The sequence below is a fragment of the Rhododendron vialii genome, chromosome 3a (genome assembly GCF_030253575.1).
Source record: "Rhododendron vialii isolate Sample 1 chromosome 3a, ASM3025357v1".
Classification (NCBI taxonomy): domain Eukaryota; kingdom Viridiplantae; phylum Streptophyta; class Magnoliopsida; order Ericales; family Ericaceae; genus Rhododendron; species Rhododendron vialii.
In genome coordinates, this window is record NC_080559.1 from 11,185,168 (window position 1) to 11,209,466 (window position 24,299).

The following is a 24,299-nucleotide window of genomic DNA, read 5'->3' on the forward strand; positions in this document are numbered from 1 at the left end:
CCCCCCCCCCCCCCCCCCCCCCGGTTTGAAGAAAATGGAAAAGAAACTACATATAGTGGGGTATATATAGGACTATATATAGTGATTAGGGCTACATATATTGGGGTATATTGGTATTTTTGTAGGCTAGTGGACTTAAGGGATTATGAAACTTAGAAGTGGACTAGATAGGTTTGGAAATTGCTATAGTGGACTTATGCAAAATTCTTCCAAAAAACTATTCGCTAGAATAGTTTAACTATATATTCACACGAATAGTTTTTTTTTTTTAAATTCAGACCGGCCAAAAAACTTTTGGAGGCGCTCGATTGAGCGCCGTAAATGGGTTGCTCTGTAAAGAAATTTTTCTCTATTATAAAAATCGATATCCCTTAAAGAAACCCTAAACCTAGCACACTTTAGGGATTTTCATCATATTAAACACACAAAAGGGAAAAATATGAAATCATGCAACGCCGTACAAAACCAAAAAGCTCTCTCTCTCTCTCTCTCTCTCTCTCTCTCTCTCTCTCTCTCTCTCTGATTTGTGAACTGATCATCGATCTCATCTCTCTTATTCTTATGAATAAAGCTTGAATCCTCACTCCATGGCTTTAACTCTTTAATTTATGTTTGCTAAAAAAGTTGATAAAAAACTCGAGGGGTTGGCTCGGTGCTAAAGAACTAGAACTTAAGTCTCAATGTCTCATGTTTAACTCCTCTCTTACCAAAACTCTTTTTTTTTTTTTTACACGGCAAAAAATTTATTAATTATAAACTCGACAAAGAGTACATCGAGGAAGCAAAGAGGGCAAAATACCCGTTTCATGATATTGATACATGAAGAAGAGTGAAAGACCAAAAAAATAAAAAACATCTAACTCAAAGTTGAATGAAACAAGACATACCTCAACCAAAGCATAGCACCTAAGACCCTGAGGCCCAACAGAAGCAACCAAAAGCAGGAATCAACTCCACCTAACCCGCAAGAGCTGCCATAAGACTTCACTACCAATAAAAGAGAAGACCTTGCCCAAAAATCATCAGCAAAAATCAGCCAAGCGATCCAGAAGACTAATAGCAGCAACAGCAGACATGATGACACCTCATCACCTCACGTTTAATTCCTTATTAGGCAATGAAATAGTATTGGGAGAAATTGTAGATATTAGTTTGAGGTGTGCACAAGTTGATACGTGACATTCTACATCACCGAAAAAAATAGAAACAAACACCTGGCTGGAATAGGTAATTCAAGATAATTTTTATTCAATAATTATACTTGTCCTTGCATTGCATGAGATCATTAATGCCCTCATATATGTACCTGTGTGTTTGCGCGCGCGCGTGTGTGAGAGAGAGAGAGAGAGATTTTGTAGTACTCCGTATTTATTTAGGAAAGAGTACAAGTCAATTTAGGTGGAATGGTCGGCCGCCGGCATGAGACAATTAATTACCAACAGGGTCAAGTTGGAACTTGGAAGGGAAGGTGGAGGAGAACCGGCCAGCTGATGGTACCATGACAACAGCCCAAAGCCAAATGCACGTATGTTTTAGATTACTATTATATACTATCTGGAAACAACAATTAATTCACCGACATTTTGTTCTTTATTTTGTTTTTTGTTTTGTTTTGTTTTTTATTTATTTTTGCTAGTGGGAGTGAGGGGTCTCGATCTCTTTGTTTTTGCTAGTGGGAGTGAGGTCTCTCTCTCTCTCTCTCTCTCTCTCTTTCTCTCTCTCTCTCTCTCTCTATCTCATCAGAATCAGACCATTGAATAGTAGTAGTAGTGCGGAATATTGGTACCACTTCACAGTCCTCGCCTGTCCTTGTCAAGGGCTACCGACTTGTCTCAACGACATGATCTTTAGTTTTTTTTGCATGGACCAAATTGGAAGAAGATCAATTTTACCGGCACCACACCTAAAAGAAGGAAAAAAACACACACATACAACCATGCAATTGTATGCAAGACATCTTTTATGGAGGAACATGGATTAATTGGGTTTTTTTTTTTTGCAAGTTTGGGTGGTGATTTTTCTGTTTTGCGGGTATTTGAGGTGTTTGGAAAGAATTTTAAATACAACGGTGATACCACGTCATCCTGCTGATGTGGTGTAACGAACCAATCATTTTTGACCATGTATTATCCGGGTCCGCGCAGCGGTGATGTGGTGGTTAGTGGGATCCATGTAACTACCCACCACATGTACATGAACACGTGGTGTTCTGTTATTGGGTTGTGATACCATGTCAGCACGATGACTTGGTATCACAATTGAAACCAAAATTTACTCGATGTGTTGGGGTAAGTTTTGTGGCTTTTCTCTTCTCTGGAGTTCTTTAGGAATTTTGAGTGGTCTTTGATTTTTTGGTTGGCCTCTTGCCGTCCTCGTTCTCTGGATTCTAGGCGGCATATGTTTGTTGTCTCGGGTCCTTTTGATCTCTGTATCTTCTTATCTGAGATTAATGAAATTAATTTTCTTTCGCTGTTAAAAAAAAAAATTGACCTCCATCCGTCATCTGATATCAGTGCTGCATCTCTAAAGCCAAGATAGGTTATAACTCGACTTTTTGTGTACTGCTTCTCAGGGCCAAACAATAACTAATTAACAAAGAAAGTGGCTAAAATTTTGACATAAAAAAAAAAAAAAAACAGTTTCGGCATTATCGTCATCTGAAGTGATATCAACTTGCAAAGACAGCTACCAAATTACTCCTAATGATCTGATAAAAAAAATAAAAATTACTCCCAATGATCAAGAGCTAATCGCACATTACATGGTCCGTTCGTCTAGATAACTCAGAGTGTTCAAGCAACTTATGCTGTAACTCGACTGAATTATTCACTCTTAAATACATCATTCGTCCCTTTTTATTCATTTGTTTTTGAAAGTTGTGCAGTTTTCACATAAAAATAAAGTACTTCAGTGCACATTTTTTAAAATTCTATCTTACCAATATGAAAAACTAATTGAGATTTTTAGTTTGGTGTGAATAAATTTAAAAATTTATGCACAAAAGTACTTTAATTTCTAATCAGAAAATTGCACAGCTTTTAATACTAGTAGTGCTTAGTAACTAACGAGAGATGTTACATACATTACATCCTTTCACTACATCATTCATTATATTTTTTGTGAAACTTATTCCGGGTCCCACAAAAATACAAAAAAATTATCATAAATTTTAAAATAATGTTTTATGGGATCCTGTAAAAATTCAGCTCCAACAAATATCAGTAAGTATTATTTCTGGATTTTTAGGGGCAAAACTGCACAGTTCATTATGAATTCAAAAATAATACTAACCGATATTCGTTGGAGCTGATTTTTTATAAGACTTCATAAAATATTATTTTAAAATTTATGATAATTTTTCAGTATTTTTGTGAGATCCGGAGTAAACCCCCCAAAAAATAATGAATGATGTAGTAAAAGAATGGAGTTTACCTAAACTTTCTGGTAACTAAAGCTGTACGATGAATTGGTCAAAGTGGTTACTGGTCACTACCTCAGATAGTGCGAAAAGGTTTTTAGGTACCTAAGAACTTTTACTCCGTATAGAATCTTCCTTTTGTTTAGGACTTGTTTGAGAAATTTTTGGCTGCTAGTAGGGTACCACACGTGATATACTCCATCAAAGATTCAAACCATCTAAAATGTGTTTTGAATGGTCGGAATTTTAGAAAGAGAGTGGTGGGGTGAGAGAGGAAATAAATTTAGACTGTTCAAAACACGTTTAATTTAGACGGTTCGGATTGCCGACGGGTACCGTCACGTGGTACCCGCTCGTAACCCTAAGAACACATGCAAAGCCTACATGTCAAACCATCTAAAATGTGTTTTGAATGGTCGGAATTTTAGAAAGAGAGTGGTGGGGTGAGAGAGGAAATAAATTTAGACTGTTCAAAACACGTTTAATTTAGACGGTTCGGATTGCCGACGGGTACCGTCACGTGGTACCCGCTCGTAACCCTAAGAACACATGCAAAGCCTACATGGTCAGGAATTGTAAAGTGTCATGGAGTAGTTTTATCGAAGAAAAAGCTCAAAAAGTTAGTTTTTTCGACTTTATCTTGATACTTCTAACAATATTTGGGTAAAAGTCATAGGACTATTTTTTTTACTTTTATGATTTGTCTTGATAAAACAAATTAATAATTCACAAAAGTTAAATGAAAAAAAAATTGAATAAAGATAAAATGAGAAAAAGTCCTAAAAATCTTAGCGGAACTTATCCTTATGATCATTGGATAGTTTATTTTGAGATGGCCATCGATCAAGGATTTTATAGTAGAATTATAAATAGTTAAATTTTTTCTATAGATTCTCACAACTGATCTAAAGTCATGAAGCCGTGACATCACACAGTCATGATTAGGGAATAAATAGTGCTGAATATATATATTTCCAAGTTTTACTTCACACTTCGACCCTAATCACCCTATATTAAAAGGGAAATGATAATACCAAAACTGCTTTTGTTAATGTCAAAATTATTGTGTATAAAAGTCTTATACTTTGCACATGGTACAAACTTTTTATGCACAATAATTTTGGCATTAGCACCACCCTATTAAAAAGTGATTAGCATTTTAAAAAAAATTACTCTTCTTCTTTTCGTACGTGTTAGATATTTCATTCTTCCACAACTGTTAGTGCTGCTCGAGAAAATGTTCGAGGGTCAGTGGCCAAGTCAGGATTTAAAATTGGGAGTGGCGCTGATTAGCGGGAGTCTACTAGCTAGTAATCTTGTATTACAGTACTACTCCCTTCGTCCCAATTAAGTGTCCATTACGATTCTGCGTGCAATATTTAATTGCTTATATCTCTTAATGTATATTGTCAAAAATATACAATATGGTTCTTATTTAATCGATCTTAATTATTTTTAGAAGACAATGATTTTAAAAATATAAAAGCATAATATATGTTGAGAGACATAAGCCATTGAAAATGGCACACATAATCGTAGTGGACACTTAAATTGGGACGGATGGAGTATATTTTTAGTAAGTGAGAAGAGAAAGATTAGGTTTAAATTCAGGTTCAGGCATTGTCATATAAGCTTTAGTTTTTGTTGAAACCAAAACAAAAGCAAAGTCCGTCTTTGCCTTAAGCTCTGTTTTTTTTTTTGTTAAAACAAACATATTGGCTTGATTCAAGTCAGATATATAGTCCTTAAATGAAAGTTATTGAGATATTTTTTTATGGTCTAAATCATTCCTCTTTTAAATAGTTATTTTTTATTAAATGTGTGCCAATTAAGTTATGAAATACAGACAAGTGTCTAATTAATCCATTAATGTAAAATAAAACTTATCTTAAAACGGGGTGACGCATGCCACGCCGCCCCACCAACTAGCTCGATCGATCCCTTGTGGGGCTTTCTCCATTATACATTGATATATGGGACCCTCTCAATTGTAATGTGTGAATTCCAAACTAATTTGTGGCCGAGACTGGGAGACTTTTAGAAATATACGTACTTTGAAAACACTGGAAAAATCTCTCCATGAATATTTTTATTCTTCTTGAATGTTTCTATATGTACTATTTTCTTTTTCAATTTGTACGTCAATTTCGGCATTCATGCCACTTGAAATTATCAATATTTTTTAAATTAATATTAATTTTAAAAATTTTGTCTAATAAAATTATCTAAAATGTATCAAACAAAATTTATAATTTTACGAGAAAATAAAATTATTTCCCTACAAATTATAAAATAATGGAATGACAAATAAATTGAAACCAAAACAGTGGAGTAATACAATAATTAACACGGTGACAAACCTCTGTAACTTTCAATGCATTATTATACTACTCTAACATCCTTACATTTATCGATGCTAGGACGATGACGCACCATTTCACAAATCTCAACCCATTTTATAAATCTATCTAGCAGTAGTTTCTATGCATATATCGATGTTTATTGGACTTTAGCATATCCCATTATTTTATTATTTCCCTTCCCATTTAATAGTAATAAATATGTAGGGCATTAGTTTTCAGATATTTTTTTAATAAAGGTTAGATTTTTTCAGATTATATAGTATTACGTTATATTAAATGGGGGGCTAAAGGGTGGGCGTGGACCGCTTGTGATTCGATTCATTTTTCAGTGGAAAAAAGAAAAGAATCGATAAAAAAAGGTGAACGGAAAGCTTCAACGTCCGGCTCTGCATCACCCCTACAGTCCAGTAACTCTCTCTCTCTCTCTCTCCATAGTTTCACATAGATGTGCTGACATGTTTTTTTGCTCTGATGTATTTTCGAAGGAACCTGATAAGTTGACTAGTCATTGTGTCCGTTTCTTCAATTTCTTTTTTCCAATGGTGTATTGTTGAACTCTGCAGCTATGTGTTTTGTTCTCAGGTCTGGAAATAGCAGATTGCAGAATTTTAAGTTTTTGTTTTTGTTTTTGTTTTTGTTTTTTGTTTTTTTAAATTTTGGTAAATTGGAGAATTGGAAGGCAGCTGAGGATATTTGTCAGATGTATGACCGGTATAACAATGTTTGGCTTCTGACAGTTTCAAAATTAACCTCATTTTTACATGTCTTGGTAGCAATTTCATGGTGGTGCTGAGACCTAGTTTTTGGCGTTGATGGGTTGGAATGTGAGAAATAAGGAGATGATTTTTGAATTTGAGGTCGATTAACGAACTGTTGATGGGTCTGTGCAATTCGTACGTAGAGAGAAGACGCAAAATTTGATTTTTGTGGTTGATTTTAGTATAATTAGATGGATATTAAGTTTTGTTCCTAGTAATAGTTTTGTTAGCAGATGGTAAAATTGAAGTGAGGTCAAGAAGTTGTTGGATGGGGTTGACAGAGTAAGGTAGTCAGGGACGCACATAGAACATTGGTTTTCCATTCTAGTGTGTTAGTTCATTGATGAACTGAGCTTCCAATATTGTCCTTGAGTAGAGTGTAAATGGTAGACAAAAGTGGATGATGGTTCTTTTGTTGGGTTGTTTATATTATTGATGATATGCCCATCCCTTTTCTCGATCGCTATCACCGTCCTTGGCTTTCACCATACTTGGCCTTCTATTGTATCATTTCAGAAAAAAGCTCTTATCACTTGCCTCCTTGAACAAAGAGTTTCTGGTTTAATGGGAGGGTATCATTTGCTCTCTTTGTTTGCCAAATAGGTCAAAGAAGAAGGAGCTTCTGGGCATGCGAAGGGTTTTATCAACATTTCTACAGCATCCTTTGTTCTCTCATAATTCTTGAGAACAATTGGGAGAGTTGCTTTCTTTAAGGAACTGAGACAATTTGGGCATTATGCATGTCTGGTCCTGTGGCCATTGTTGATGCTGTGGGGGCACTATCTTTGTCAGACAGGGCAAGATCTCTAGATGCAGTTTCCCTTAATGAAAAAGACCACCCAAGCGTGTTGACGAATGGGGAAGTTTCTGGTACCTCTCCTGAAACTGTGGGTTTTAGAGTTGGAGAGCTCGTACTGTCAAATGGGGAATATTATTCTGGGTCCCTTCTTGGCAACAAGCCTGAGGGTTCGGGGAAGTATGCTTGGTCGGACGGTTGCAAATATGAGGGTGAATGGAGACGGGGGATGAGGAGTGGACTTGGCAAACTTCAATGGCCTTCTGGAGCAGTTTACGAGGGAGAATTTTCAGGTGGTTATATGCATGGGACAGGGACATATATTGGGCCTGATAATATGACATATAAGGGACGGTGGAGGTTGAATCTTAAGCATGGGTTGGGATATCAAGTTTATCCTAATGGGGATGTCTTTGAAGGAGCTTGGATCCTGGGAACCCCAGAAGGGCCTGGTAAGTATACCTGGCCCAATGGAAATGTCTATCTGGGTAATATGAAAGGAGGAAAAATGTCAGGGACAGGAACTCTTACTTGGACAAATGGAGACTCATATGAAGGAAGCTGGTTAAATGGCATGATTCATGGATTTGGAGTCTATACATGGAGTGATGGCGGCTGCTATGTTGGAACTTGGACGCGCGGTTTAAAGGACGGAAAAGGAGCATTTTATCCGAAGGACAGCAGGTTTCCAGCTGTACAGGAGGTTTACCTTAACGCTCTCAGAAAGAGAGGGCTTCTGCCAGATTTAAGAAAGCAGAAGCAAGTTTCTCATCTTCATCATGCTTCTTCAAATGATATGGGAAATGTCAAAATTGGTAGGAACCAGGGATCTCATCGTTATTCATCTGATAAGCTTTCCAAGGGAAACCTGTTGGAGCAGTCTCGGACCACTAATCTGTCTTTAGAAAGGCGCTGGAGTATGGAGGTTTCAATTGAAAAGGTTATTGGACATGATTTATCCATGGGTTTGTCTGAGACAGTTTCGAAAGGTGGAGAAAATGAGGGCATAAGAAATGCTCCGATTCTCGAACGAGAATATATGCAAGGTGTTTTAATCAGTGAGGTTGTTCTAAATAGTTTTTCAACACCCAAAAGAGCAAAAAGGCGGCAAAAGAAACTTGCAAAGGAGGTACAGAGGCCTGGTGAAGCAATTATTAAAGGTCACAGGAGTTACGACTTAATGCTCAGTTTGCAGCTTGGAATCAGGTATACTTACTTTACTGTTACTGTGTAATTCAGCTTATGCTATATTTTCCCTCAGTTAATCCCTGTTTCTCTTTTTTTTTATTTGATCAGCTATCTCTGTTTCTCTTTTTGGCAACATGTTCATCTTATGGTAGTGTTCTTCTGTAGTAGTTTGATATGTTTGTACAATCATCATCACCGACATCACCCTGTTTCTCAGCCCAGATTGTTGAGTTAAATTATTATTCTTTGCTCTTTGAAGTTTTAGTCTGGGAAATCCATTTGAAGCTTCTCTTTGTGTATACATCCTCTGGATGTGGTTGTCAGTTTTAGTGCTCAGATTGTGAGGGCCCTGCTTTAGAGGCCAAGGTTGAGACAACATATTGCAATCAGTTATTTAATCTTCTGATGAAACCCGAATTAGGTGAACAAGAGGAAAGAGAATAAAAAAGTAAGTTTCTACCTTGGAATCTACACTTGTTTAGTAGCTTTCTACTCACTGAGGAAACATGAAGGATATGTGAAAATGTTATCATGATTCATGACACCATTGGAATGAAGCAAGTATCTGGTGTACTCTTTTCTCCAATACTTGGGTATCATAACTAGTTTCTCCTTTTGCCAACAAAATTTTTTCATTCCTAGTTGGTGCTTGTAGAATTTTGCATTAACTGTTCCGCAGTTTTTTATGATTTGGATGTTGATTTTCTTTCAATTACCTCTGTAGAGAGATTATGTTGCAGCATGGATCTAGACACACTCTTTGATACTGAAAGTGCATTAGATTGTGATCAGATACACTGTTGGGAAAATTACTCCTATCCAAAGGCGAGAAGTACGCAATTCGGATTTTGGCCCACAAGCAAGCTTTTGGATGAATTTCCCGAAAGAAGGGTCACAATTGACGCCACCCCATCATTCAGAGGATTTTAAGTGGAAAGACTATTGTCCAATGGTTTTCAGGTTGGTGACTGACTTTCATTGCTAATGGGCATTTGGAAGCATGGTTTTGTTTAATAGAGAGACTTGGTATACTTCTGAAGTTTTCACTTTGTTAGCTGCATATTATTTTAAAGCTCATTGTAATTTTGGTTTAAGGGATTAGTTCAGTTCATCGCACCATTGTTCCTTCGATTCATTCAGCTTCAATAAATGCTTGTATTGCATGATCTCTTTTGAGTTAGTAGAGTAGGCATTGGACATGTATATGACATGGTAGATACTTGCATAATAATCTTTCCCTTTGAGAAATGCAAATTGCATAGTCAATGTAAAAAGTCAAAACATCCACTTGTTCCAGACCATGGTATTCAACTCTTTTAACACTTCAACGGACATCTCCATCCCAAGTCATGTTGTTCATACAAAATTTGTCTTATTTTAGGGCGAAGGCTGGAAGGATGTTGTATGAGAACACCCTCATGGGTATATACAACCAGAGTATGGTCAATAAATATTTTGTATGCCTGGAAATTATGAGATACTAAATTAGAACAATTTTAACTTAAATAAAAAATCACCGAATAACAGCCTTTCGACTAATCAGTCAGTAGAGGTAGAGATGGCTGTTGCTGGGCACAAATTGATGGAACCGGAAATTTGAGATACATTTGAACCACTGATACAAACATAGGATTCATATGAACTCTTGGTGAATTTGTCTATTTTTCTGCTTGCTTTTTGGCCCTGCAGAATAATATCGTAAGGAAAATACATTTTCGCATTATAGAATTCAATAGTTCCCCTGATAGGGTACCATATGGTGGTGCTATACAGTCTTGGGTAGAACTCAACCCCAAAAGCTAGCTATTGAAGTGAGGGTGCCCCTCACGCTCGGATACTTCGGGGGTGTTTGGGAGCCTACTTTTTGATTTTTCATTTTCCGCTTTTTGACTTTTTGGCTTTTTGGATTATGGTCAGAATGTATTTTGAATCTAGTAGGTGTGTTTGGATGATATGTGCAGAATGCATTTTGTTACAGGAGTAGTGTTTGGTAAATAAATGATGAGAATGAATTATGAGTTAATTTTTTACCATGTTGCCCTTGGTTCTTTATTATTGTGTTAAAAGATGTATGAATAATATTTTTTCATTTGATTAAATTTATGTTGATGTATTCTTAGGGGAATAATTTTTTTGGGTATTGCACTTAGGAAATATCCCATAACTTTGAGTCTTGATTTTTTTATTCGGTAGTTTAGAATAAATAAATATTACCATGTAAGTAAAGTTTGAAATAAAATATCATTAAGTTAATTAAACAATTCACTAAGCTCATAACAAAAACGACAAGTACCAAGTTACCAACTGAAGCATAAAAAACAAACACAGAGAATACATAAAACTGGTAAATACCTAAAAAGAGTAAGGGTATTTTGGTAATTGAACATAAAATGGTAAAACTCAAAAATGCAAAAAGGACCTCTCGACCTCATTTTGACTTCTGGGCTCTAAAGCAAAAATCAGTGAATGAGTTCTGGTAGAATGAGTTCTAGAATTAGGGGGCCAAACAATCAAAATGCAAAAATGAGAAACCGAAAATGCAATAATGAAGAAGCCAAACAGGCCTGAATTCTTATTACTTGGGTACCCAGACCATGTGGGACTTTGCTTCATAGTTGGACTTTCCAAACTGTAATGGACTTAACAGTTTCTGATGGAGGATTGTTTATGAAACATCACTTTCTTTGTAAGTTTCCCATTGAATTTACTGTTTGATTTTACTATCATCCAAGGATGGTTATCCGTGACAAGTTCACAAAATTCGTGGAAGTTACAATGTTCATGTGTTAGTGAGTGTTTTGTACTTCGTAGCAGTTCCCCACTCCTTCCCTGGCCCCCTTCCTTCTTTTCTATAAAAACTTGGCCATTGCACTCCTTTCATGTTAGCTCTATAGGTACATCAGGAACTGAGAAATGAGGCTTAGCTTTAGTTCTTAGTGCACGTTAACTATTCCATAGTTGCTCGGAGTGGCTTGAGGTAATTTTCGGTGTTCTTGTGCCTCCATAGGATGGGATCTAGAAATCAAGTATGATTGTTTGCTAGTCGTGGTTTCACTGTAATATTAGGATTCTCCAAGGTTGTAGCAGCCACTAGCCATTTAATACTTTTGATGGTTACCCCCTCCCCCAACCAATGGAGGAACAAAAGAATTCGTATGATGGTGAGACTTGAGACTTAGAGCGCCAAAACACTCTCTCTTTAATAGCTTAATTAAAGCATAAATCATATGACAGTGAGACTGGAGACGTAGAGCCCCAGAACACTTTCTCTTTAATAGCTTAATTAAAGCATAGAATCTGGTTGAAATTCTTATAGATGTAGGTTCTACTAAAGATAGCTATATATTCACTCTAAATTGCAGTCTTTATAGGAAGTTGCTGAATGGCCTGACGATTACGTTACGTCTATGATCTTTTGAAATTCTGATGGGCTGTTTCAGCAGACTCCAGATCTGCCATAACTTAGAGAAAGTCTTGAAAAAGATTCTTTCCGGACATCTTTTCCTCTATCAAGCTTTCTAGAATTAAAAAGCTTTTGAAACTTCTGGTTTTAGGTACTTCACCGCTAACGAGAGCGAAAGGTCTCAACTGGGAAATACCCATGGTTTCAAATTCTTTCCTTTCTGCCCAAAAGAGGGAATAATAGGCAGGATGCACTTTTGCCTGTGGGGAACATGAATTTTTCTATGGTACACTAATCAATTTTTGGTGTATGGTACCTAAAAAGTCACTTTAGTGGTAAGTATTCCACATTGAGTAGTAAGTATTTTAGATGTATAGTACTTATCACTCAATGTGGAATACTTACCCCTTCATATAAAATACTTGCACACTGAGTGGTAACTGGTAAGTATTTCATATGGGGTGTAAGTATTCCACACTACAGAATACTTACCACTCAATGTGGAATACTTACCACTCCATATGAAATACTTACAACTCAATGTGAAATACGTACCACTAAAGTGACTTTTTGGGTACCATACACCAAAAAAAATGTGTACCATAGATGGACACCCTCCCCTTTCTTATGCCCTTTGGTGTAATTACCCTTGCAATTGATAGTGTAGAAGTTTCCAGTTTGCTATTTGTTTGTAGTATATTTTGAGTTACGTCTGTCTCAAAGCTCAAAAGGCTCATTTTTCCTCCTGTTGTAGGAACTTGAGGGAATTGTTTAAAATTGATGCTGCGGATTACATGATGTCCATTTGTGGCAATGATACTTTAAGGGAACTTTCATCTTCAGGAAAAAGTGGTAGTGTTTTTTTCCTGTCACAGGATGATCGTTTCATGATTAAAACACTCAGAAAATCTGAAGTAAAGGTGCTGCATCTCAATTTGAACCCTGCATATTTATCTCTTGACCTTTTTCCTCTTTTTATTTTTATTTTTATTTTTGGTACTTCGGAATATACGTTTTTCCTCTTTTGATGGCCTGTTTTCCGCCTAAGATGATTACAATTATTTCTTGTACATCGACAGATCCTTGTTTCATAAATCACGCCTGCGATAAAATGCTCATTATTGATGCTTAAAGGATTCAAGTAGTGTTCATCTTTGACCTGTATGGTTCTAACGGTCCATAAGCTTTTCTTATGCCCTCAACTGCTTTCTAACGTTCATTGAGGTAAAGGTTGCATGCAATCCTCCAGCTAAACATGAAACTTCTAGTAATTTGAACCTAGCATGAGATTATGTAATGAAGGTTATTTCAGCTGATTTATTGAAGCTGCATTAACTGGACACCTCGCTCTCCATACAAGACAACCATGAAGAAGGAAAAAAATGAAAGAAAATTGGTTATTTTTGAAATTAACGCTACTTTCTGGAAGAAATGTAACTACTTTCTGACGTTCTAGATATTGGAAAACATATCCTCCTTTTTCTTAGTTGCTTTCTGGCTACAATCATTTATAATTTTGGGTAAATATGTGACTAGATGATAGCTACACACATGTTCTGGACGTGTAGCAAAGAGACAAGAGGAGTATGTCTGTATTATAACTCACTTATTAGGGATAACTTGGCTGATAAGAGCTTTTCAGAACTTCACTAGGGCTCTCCCATGTTTCAGTGTGCTTGGTAATACTTGATATGCTAGAGCTCGTCTTGCATTTTAGTCCTATGGTGCCCAGTGTCCACTATATCGTTTAGTCTAGTTCTCCAGTGTCCACTATTTGTCTTCCGTTAACTGTTGTTGAAGCTGAGGTAATCAAGTTCTTATGTACAGGTTCTTCTGCAAATGCTTCCAAACTATCACCATCATGTGCAGACGTACGATAATACACTCATAACTAAGTTTTTTGGTCTCCACAGGATCAAACCCTACGGTGGCCAAAAGGTACTTAAATTATTGTCTTGTAACCTTGTTGCCAGGAACTTATTTGTGTCTCATGATGACATGACTTTTCATTAGCTAATACTACCTCGGTAATTGCTACTGGTTCTGATTCTTCTGAATGTATGGCAACTTTACATGTATGATCCCGACGACATAAATTTTTCATATTTAACACTATTTCAGTTAATGGCATGCAACTGGTTCTGAATGTAAAAATTTCATTGGTATTTGGCTTTGGTGGTCCCTTGTGAAAGAGACGATTGTAGTATGACTACCACCTGGAATATCGGATGTCTTCTCTTCTTTCATGTTGAACTTGAGCACAAAATCATTCCTCTTATTGTACCACACATCATTGCAATTACAAAACAGAGATTAGAGAAAGTGAATTGCTTTCTCTGCACAGCAATATGATAATTGTGAACTAATTCTAAATCTAATGCTGCAGTTTCGCTTTGTGGTAATGGGAAATATGTTCTGTACGGAATTAAGGATCCATCGCAGATTTGATTTGAAGGGTTCCTCTCTAGGGCGTTCAGCTGACAAGGTTGAAATTGATGAGAATACAACACTCAAAGATCTGGATCTGAACTATTCCTTTTATTTGGAACCTACATGGCGGGAGGCTCTGCTAAAGTATGTGGTACTAAAATTTTTATTTTGTTGTTACATGTGCCTTAATGATATAGTAACCTAATTTTCAACCACTGTACCTGTCCTCGGCCTGCAGTTTTTTTAGTGAACCTCTTTTCATGCATATTTTGTTGCTTGTATCTTCTGATTCTTCTCTATGCAGGCAGATTGAAACTGATCGAAAATTTTTGGAAGCTCAGCACATTATGGATTACAGCCTTCTGTTGGGTGTTCATTATCGAGCTCCTCCACACCTGAGGTCTCGTATGTCCTCTAATCATAGCATAACAGCGGATGGATTGAGAATTGTTGCAGAAGAAGGTGAGGTTGAATATTTGTCGACTGATTTTCATCAATGATTGTGTATATGATGATGTTTTAACTTTGTCAATGTTTGTCTGGAAGGGGCGCAAACAAAAGGCAAGAATCCAATCTGAATGTCAAGTTATTATAAGCATTAGATATACACTGACTAATATGAAATTGTATTAGCGTGTGTTTGGAGTTGCAGTCTCCACTATATGGTTGCATGCGGATGAAAGGAAAAAAAGTGTGGGAACCTCAAGGGCAATAAGACGGACACACACATGCCTGCACTAAAAGCAGCTCAAAGCTTAGTTAAGCCGTTATGTGTTATTAATGTACGGTGAAGACTATCAACTTTAATGCCTATCTATGGAGGCATAACTACTGATTACAATCCTCTGTCAACAATGTATTAGTGTGCCAGTGACGCTGTCCCCTGTTTTGACTCTTTTTTTTTTTTTTTAGTGTGTGTTTATGGTTCAATTGTTTGGGAATATGAATAATTCCGATCTGAACTCTCCATCCTGTCCTCCTTCCTGTCTCCAAATATATCTTTGTTATCCATTAGGGGCATGAAACTAACTTCTAAATTTGGTGGCATGGTTCAATTAGAATCTATGGACGATGATATCTCAAACTATCCGCAAGGTCTTGTTTTGGTCCCTCGTGGAACTGATGACGGTACTGTTGTTGTGGGCCCTCATGTCAGAGGTGGCCGATTGAGGGCTGCATCTGCTACTGGTGATGAGGAAGTGGATCTCCTTCTTCCTGGAACAGCCAGGTATGGTAATCAAACTGGAAAAGAACTCTTCGTGAAATTTGTACATAAACACCAGCACAGCAGAAAGCATGCTTGTCCGACCCTAGGAAATCCCCTGTAAATGAGTCCAACCTAGGATGCCAAATCACCAAACCTACCTGTTTTAGATGTGTGGATATTTGACAGATTGGTGAATAATTTGAAGAACTAGTAATAGTAAGCCTAGTCAATTTCGTTATGATCGTTCCCCAGTATGACACATTGGCCTTGTTTGTTCTACTGGACTATTGTTGAAGGGATATACAATCAGATATTTAATCTCATTAGATTAGTAATACCACATCCTCTATGGTGTTTTCATATTCCATGATTTAATCTTAACTACAAAAGTTCCAACCCGCCCATGATATGTGATCTCATTGGATTTGTAGTCTAATCCAATGCTATGCTTTAATCCGGTCGAGCAAATGGGGCCATAGGAAAGGAACATATCGGAACAGAACCATCTTAACATTCCCCAAGAATTTTGGCATATTGGTTGGCAACAGTAGAGAAATGAATTCTGTGTCTTACGAAGTTCATTGGTCATTTGCAAGGTCAACTGATTTTAGTTTTGATTTTTACTAATATTTGGCTAAGCAGACTCCAGATCCAGCTTGGAGTGAACATGCCAGCTAGAGCAGAGCATGTTCCAGGAACAGAAAAAAAAGAGATGTTTCATGAAGTATATGACGTTGTACTCTACGTTGGTATCATCGACATATTGCAGGATTACAACATAAGCAAGAAGATCGAGCACGCATACAAGTCAATTCAGTACGATTCAGTGTCAATATCCGCAGTGGATCCTACATTCTACTCCGAGCGCTTCTTAGAATTTATTCAGAAGGTGTTCCCTCCAAATGTTGCTGCTAGTTAGAAAGCCCCTGCTGTTGTATGTTCTATAAAATATGAGAGCCTTTCTTTTAAACTCTGATAATCGGATCTTTGAGTCGGCTTTCACACACATCAACTATTGTTAGCTCGCCTTTTTGTATCATTTTCTAATGTTATTGTCCAGTTTTTTTGCCGACTTCGGTGCACGGTTTTTAACAAGATTTGTTGTGTTCATTTCGAGGGTACATTGGCATGATATCTACGAGGTGAATCTTATGGCCTTCCGATGCGTTCCTGTGCTTAGGGTTTGTGGTGACTTTATTTGCAGATTCAACTTCGGTTCAAAGGCTGGAGATTACATGAATGGACTTGGTCAATCAGTGATATAAACCACTGGCTTGCGAATCTTCTTATGTCCAGAAAAATGAGGCGAACGGAAAATTTGTCATGTATAGTCGCTTAAAGTTGGCACACCGTAAATATTTGCTTGCACGATAGAGATGGCAATTCTACCATATCGGCCCCGGATTCTAGATTTGGGAATTGTTTTGGGGGATAGGTTGAATCTGGGGAAAGTTTTTGGAAAGAAAATTGGGGAACAGGTAGGATGTGGGCTTACCCCCACTGGCCCACTCCGTCCCATTCCCCTCCTGGGAACGACTCTGGCAAGTGGCGACCATGACAAAATGGAGTACTTGATTTCTAGTTCAACTTCTCTGTACCATAATTCCTCTGTACCTCTTTACCGGTGCATTTATGGCTTTTGGATTACATAAAATTTTTAATAACATAAAAGAATTCTCCCACAATTTAACGACCCAAAATACAAAGGTACACCAAATTCTCGGTACAGAGGATTTGAGGCTAGATTTCGGGCGTCTAGATCATCTTGATCATTGTACCATGCTTCTACGTTAATCCCATGAGGATGCTTATTGTCTTCTTCGGCCTTAGGTGGGGCGATGTGCACCTATGGGTTTCAAGTCTTCTTTGGGGGCTTTGCGACAAGCAGGCTCGGCCCTGAAATTTTTGAGGCTCTAGTGAGGTTTGAAAATGTGGCCTCTCATTTTTTCTATATAAATTAGTTGTTCAATATGAAAAAGAAGTATTGCCATGTGGCTCAGTGGCACAATGCTTGGAACATATTTTTGTAACTCAGGTCGTGAATTCAAATCTCAAAGCCATCAGTTTGAATCCATTTTTTGTACAACTTCAGAAATTGTTTGCAAAAAAATAAAAGGAGCAGGGATTGAACATACGACCCAATATGGATTAAGGGTGCAAGTCTTATTGCCAAACTACACGCTCATTTATAAAATATAATACATGACATAAATAATACTATTTAACATACTCTGCTAATTTGAGGCCGTATAATTGGGCTCAAAACTAGAGACCCAAGGCCTAATGGGCCTATGCCTAGGGCCGGGCTTGGCCACAAGTCTGGAGTCCTTATGGCCACGACTAGTGAGAATCCCCCTCCTTCACCTTTCGATTAGCCAAAAAAAAAACTTCTCACACTATTTCTCTTGAAAAGAACTCGGTTTTCCTCTTGCCCCAGCAGGAGGAATTCCTCCAACCAAGGACATGTGGCACCTTTTGATTCACCCAAGTCCCTTTCCTTCAAAACCCACACCCTTCCCTACCCAACAATTAAACCTCATTTCACCTCCGTTAACTCTAAATCTAACGTTAACTCAACCACATCAAAAATGCAATAAAATTGCCTGAAAACATAACAAAGAAAAATTCAAAATGATCAATAAAAAAACACGAGACCAACAAGTAAACGCCAGTGGAAAGTCTTCCAACCCTCACATAACAAAGAAAAAAAATGGAATAGCTACTTTGGATGTCCAATTTTTGAGTTTAAAAATAATGTACTTAATGAAACATATATTTTTTTTATGCAATATGAATCTTCATTGATTTTTTAAACGATGCAAAAAAATCAAAAAATTATTTTGGAGAGTGCATTATTTTTAAGTTCGAAAATTGCACATAATTTCGTAGAGAACTAACTTCATGGGACAAAGGGAGTAGGATGTTGGTTAATGGCAGGATGTGGTTTATAATTAATGTGGTTTAGAGTTAATGGTCTTGAAATGTGGTAATTGTAATTGCCATTAGGTAGGGAAGGGCATGGGTTTTGAAGGATCGGAATTTGGGCGAATCAAGAGGTGTCATGTGTCATTGGTTGGAGGAATTCCTCCTGCTAGGGCAAGAGGAAAGCCGAGTTAGAAAAGAAAGAAAAGAAAAATCTTTAAGATTGGTAATTAATTACTATGGATTTATATGATGTTTTAAGATCTCAATCAAAACCTTAATATGAAAATTTATAAAATTTGTCTTAAGTTACACGCCCAAATAGAGGATGAATTAGTAATCTTCTTCTATCTTAAACACATAGTTTTTGGATCATCCGGTTGTAGCAATACTAGTAAGTTTGAGGTTTTGTTGATGGCAACGGGTGAAGAAGTGATCGCTTTCCCAAGAGGATGAAAGGGGTGCTTCCACTGGTGGTTTGGTGCTTGCTCCCTTGGATTCTATCTAAAGAAAGGGACGCTACTATCATAGGCTCCCCTGTCACCCGATAGCCCATCTAACCAACGTTATTAAATGAAAAACGGTCTTGCTAAAAGGCCTAATATAGGCACACAAGTGCCACACGTGTGGGATGCTAGAAGGCCTACTACGGGCAAATTTTGATTTTAGGTTTCTAAAAGCATTAGGAAAAATGACGGCCTAGAACGTATTTTGATTATTAATATCCGTCAATAACATATTGAGAACATTTGTTAATGCTTAAAATGTCATTGACAAGTATTAATTATCTAAACATGTCATTGACCGTCGTTTTTCCAGAGCATTTATTAGTGTTCAAGGTCCCCCCTTTTGCAAAATCTAGCTGGCAAATTAATAAGAAGTGGAGTCAGTTAAGAATTTGTTTATGGAAATTGATGTCCACGCTCCCTATTTATCTGCCTACACTCTTTTTTTTTTCCTCTATTAGGGTGAAGTTACTAAAATGCCCCTGTACTTTATAATCTATATTATTCAGGCAATGGCATCTTACAGGGGCATTTTAGTAATTTCACCTTAATAGAGATGACAAAAGAGTGTAGGTGGAGAGACGGGAAGTGTTGATATTAATTTCCTTTGTTCATAGGGTCATTTATAGAAAGTTTTGTTCCGACTTCCATCGGAGTGAGTCAAAAAATCATTGAAATGGCCTGAAAATAGTGGCGGACTGAGGGATGCAAGCAGGGCCCGGGCCCCTCCACACCTCCCAAATATCACACTAGTTATACTATATTTTTCAGGTTAATTTGTAAAGGTTCTATAGGATTGGCCCCTATAATGATTTTTTTGTGTGATCATGCATGTTTTTCTATATATATGTGAAAACCCCCCCTAACATTTCAAGTTATTGACCACTTTTCAGTCGTGGTTATAAAATTAAATTTGATTATGTATATGTACACAATCTCGTCTTCTTCTTAGAACTAGTAAGCATCAATAGTTATATTATAGACTATATTTTTGTTATAAGTGTAAAATACATGTAATTCAGACCCTGCAGAATATAAATTCTGCGTTTGCCACTACCCAAAAATTACGAATAAAAGAACAAACTCACGGTCTGGTCATATTTTACAAATAAATAAGTACTTATGTTAGGGTGACAACCACCAACCACAACCGTCACAAATATATATGAGTCTACATAGGAATGCAAAAATGATACTCAACAACAAACCAAACACAATCTCTCACATATATGTGGGCTCCACATACACTACTATGTATGGGTCCCACATGTATGTGAGAAATTGTGTAAGTTATTATATTTTAATTGTTGTGTGAGTAGCATTGTTGATAAGAATGTGGGCCACTAACCAATTAGGAATTCGATCTTTAGGAGCAGGTTTTCAAATAACCTATTATCAGATCTGGATAACTAAACTATTTACAACTTTGACAATTTCAAAGAGACTTTTCAAGTACTCTCTAATGGATGAAAAGGGGAAAAAAAATTATATTGCCAATCCTTGTAGTAATATCATTTTGAATTCATTCAATTTGAATCGGTATTTCTTCAATCACAATGATTGTGAAAAGACATCTATAAAAATGAGCCTTGGATGGGTTAGTCGTAAAAATCTATACAATAAAATGTATTTGAATTTTATGTACAGAAATTTAATGGCTCAAACATATCCCTCATAAATCCTATGGCTGAGAAAAGTCTTAGGGCTGAAAAATTTTATTTTCAATCTTCTCTATCCTTTCCTATTCCAACTCTCTTTTATTATGAAAAAATAGAAAACAATAAAATTTCATTGTAAAAAAAAGAGCCGGATTTTGAAATGAGAAAGGAAAGTTTTTGAAACCTTAGGCTCCGTTCAGTTGCCAGGAAAGTATAGGAAAGGATGGGAAAACTAATTTTTCCATAAATTTTATAGTGTTCAGTTGCCAAAAAAATAATGAGATCCACACTTCTAAATTTTCCTGCATGATTTACTTTCCCACAAAACTGATCCGGCCAAATTGGCAAGATTCTGCGTAGTGGGAAAATGGATTATAGCGCCAAAACACAACAAATGGCGCCAAAACATTTTTACTGACAAAAAAATGGCGCCAGAACTGGGGCTTTTCTGGGCTTTTCGTTTTGGCGGCTTCTAGTTTTCCATTGATATATTGCAGCACCTTGAAATTCAACCCTGCAAAACTCTGCAAAACTCTCCATCTGTCAATTTTTTTGGCTTTTAGCCTTTGTCCTTTTCAAGGTTAGTGTTTCTCTCTCTTTTCTTTGATTTATCTAGATTAATATTGCTAATAAGAACATATATATATATATATATATATATATATATATATATATATAGTTCTCGTTTTGAATGGAAAAAAAATATATGTAGTTCTCGTATTTTTTAATACCCAGTCTCAAATTCATTCTATTGTATTTTTAAATTTTTGTGCAGATATGTTAGATAGATATATATGCCGCATAGATGCAGTGACGTTTTATTTTGATTAACACATGTTGATTTCTCTTCATCTCTCCTGATATACACATGCGATTTGATATGTTAGTTCATTTTTTAACCAAAAAGTTCATAGATTTATTGGTTTCGATCCGGGAATTTATGAAATTTTCACTTATATGATAGATGACTCATGACGATGACTACGATGACGAGATAAACTTTGCTTGTGCTGCTATTGTGAATGTTGCTACTTTGTTGACTTCGAATGCACATTTTGAGGTTACAGACAAGAGGCCACCCCGTAATCAGTATTTAACTGTCAGACAATTTACATGGGATTTGGTAAACACACAGGAAGATTGTTTTGATTTGTTAAGGATGAATCTAGAAGCTTTTGATAAGCTTGTCTACATTCTGAAAGGGACTGGGAGGCTACATGATACGATACACTGCAATGTCGCAGAACAATTAGCTATATTTTTGCACGCGGTGGCGCACAATGAGAAAAATCGTACCTCAAAGAATGTCAATTTGAACGGGGGATTTGGATGACCATCCAAAGGATAGCCAATTGAATAGAGAATTGCAAGTCAATTTTTCCATTTCATGTTAAGACTTTGCATTAGATAAAATAAAAGTTCCGTATGTGTTAATTTTTGAAATATGGTAGCCAATTATTTAGCTCTCAAAGTTACTTTTATTTAAAATTTAGCCATGAGAATAAAAATAAACAAGTTTCTCATAAGTCTCTTTTTCCTGGCAAATGAACAACTAAATTTTTGTTTTCCTGCAAAATTCTTTGGTCAAATGAACACTCGCAGGAAAATATATTTCTTATTCCTTTACTTTACTTTACTTCACTTTTTTTGAGAACAACTTTCCTGCACAACATTCCTGGCAACTGAACGGAGCTTTAGCGCGCGCGCGCGCACACACACACACTCTCTCTCTTTCTCTCTCTCTCAAGAAAGGCAAATCTTTTCCAACTTTTCCTATCCAACTCTCTTTTGTTATGGATATAGAAAGTAATAAAATTTCATGTATAAAATTAGTGCAAGGCAGCAAACTAAATAAAAGGGTAAAATTTTTATATTTTTGTTTATCAGTTGATCAATTTCAATTTTTTTGGTGTCTGTTTTCTTTTTTGTTGTGTATTTTAATCTCTTTTTTTGTCTATCAACGTTTTTTTGGTACAGTAGAAAATGAAAAAACAACTAAACTCTTTTGAAAGGCACTCCTCTCATGTCCGCATCTAGGGATGGAATTAAGTTGCCAGGCGGGTGATGTGCGACACCATTCTATCTTCTTGATCAACTCCCATGTTAGCAAGCTTACTCGTGGCTTTTTTGGTCTATCAATAGTTGTCTCTATTAAAAAGTGGGAATCGACTTGAAATTCCATTTGATTTTGCATTTTTTTCTTGCTATTGCTATTAGTATTTGCTCAATGAAGAATTGATTAATAAATGTATTCTCAAGATCAGATAGTTTTGGATTGATTGGTTGTTAATTGTTTAATTCTCTATATAATTTGTTTCCTAGGTAAGTGTTCAAGCACAGGTAATAAGCTAGATATATTCTGTCTTAACCTTATTTCAAAAAGACTTCACGGAAAAACTTAGTTTCGTTGACGAGAGTGGTCAATAGTAAAGAATCATAATTCATTTTAGTTGTTTTCAAAATACGTTGCGTCGTACCTTAAGACACAGACAATTTCTATTATGTATAACCAAAAACAGGCAACACCTAAAATTAGTTCAAGTTCTAATTGGCACATTCTTATGTAGATTCATGGATATCTGCGACTGCGAGTATTGTGGTTGGAGTGGTGCAACGCTCTAATATCAGCTCGAGAAATGCTAGGTGCAAAAAAAATGGATAAAGGAAATATCTTTAAAGTGTACATGAACAATTCAGATGCACTGCACAGTAAATCTGAGCCGTTTATGTGCACTTTAAGGGTATTTTTTTTGCCAATTTTCTTTGCCCCTTGCACTCCCTAAACGAGTAACTGTTCAGTGGTCCTTTTTTACCTCAAATTCACGTAGAGTCAATATACAATATACGAATTTCCGTTTGACCCAAAAAAAAATACTCCCACAGTATACAATTTGTCTTTAGGGTCCAAATAAATTCCACTCAAAATAAGTACTCAAAATAAGTACTTATTTAATAGATCTGATCCCATCGAGATATTTAATACGGTGCAATAATGTGTTTACGCAAATAATTACTTATTTTTTAAGAAGATAATTTCAAGCTAAAAAATAATGTGTTTACGCAAATAATTTTCCTACCAATTTGGATCTTGTTTAATAGATCTCATCAAGATCTTTAATACGGTGCAACAAAAAAATTAAAAAATTATTTTTCATTTTCATTATTTTTGAGTTTGAAAATGTGAAATAAGCTGCTTATTTTTTAAGAAAATTTCTGGAACGAGGCCTAAATGCAACAAACTCCTACCAAAAAAAGCATCGAGCTAGGGACATCGACTAATGGGAGCTAGAATTTGCACTGACCGCTGTGTGGGCCCACTCCAGATTCTGTATAGTTGATATGAGTCGTTTAATAATTTTTAAAAAAAAAACACCCTATAAAAAATTAATTCAATCCGATATCTTTCAAATCCAAGCCGGAAGACCAATAATGCCACCTATGCCGCTGGTCAACGGCCACGAACCGTTTTTGTTCTGCACGGACACGAACCGTTCCTTCCGCGAAAACGGAACCGCTTCGGAGCTTTCTCAGAAGCAAAGAAAAGGACTACCGTTTTGTCGTCTTACGTTCCCAACAAGGACAAGCCGTTTCATTACTCCACCACTACTCTCTCTCTCTCTCTCTCTCTAAAAGTGCGCGCATCTGGATAT

At 36.5% G+C, this 24,299-nt stretch overlaps 1 protein-coding gene across 3 annotated transcripts; it reads left to right on the top strand.

Moving 5' to 3' along the window:
- Window positions 1–5,939: 5,939 nt before the first annotated feature.
- Window positions 5,940–16,673, top strand: LOC131320973 (phosphatidylinositol 4-phosphate 5-kinase 9). Of its 3 annotated transcripts, none has more exons than XM_058351925.1 (9): window positions 6,049–6,188; window positions 7,143–8,541; window positions 9,316–9,483; window positions 12,681–12,846; window positions 13,754–13,864; window positions 14,313–14,500; window positions 14,661–14,818; window positions 15,416–15,584; window positions 16,206–16,673. In XM_058351925.1, the coding sequence occupies exons 2-9, from the start codon at window positions 7,280–7,282 to the stop codon at window positions 16,480–16,482; spliced, it is 2,499 nt and encodes an 832-aa protein (XP_058207908.1). In that variant the 5' UTR covers window positions 6,049–6,188; window positions 7,143–7,279; the 3' UTR covers window positions 16,483–16,673. The 3 variants fall into 3 exon arrangements, with proteins under 3 accessions (XP_058207907.1, XP_058207908.1, XP_058207909.1); XM_058351926.1 differs by lacking the exon at window positions 6,049–6,188 and adding an exon at window positions 6,306–6,323; XM_058351924.1 differs by having other exon boundaries at window positions 5,940–8,541.
- Window positions 16,674–24,299: the final 7,626 nt, after the last annotated feature.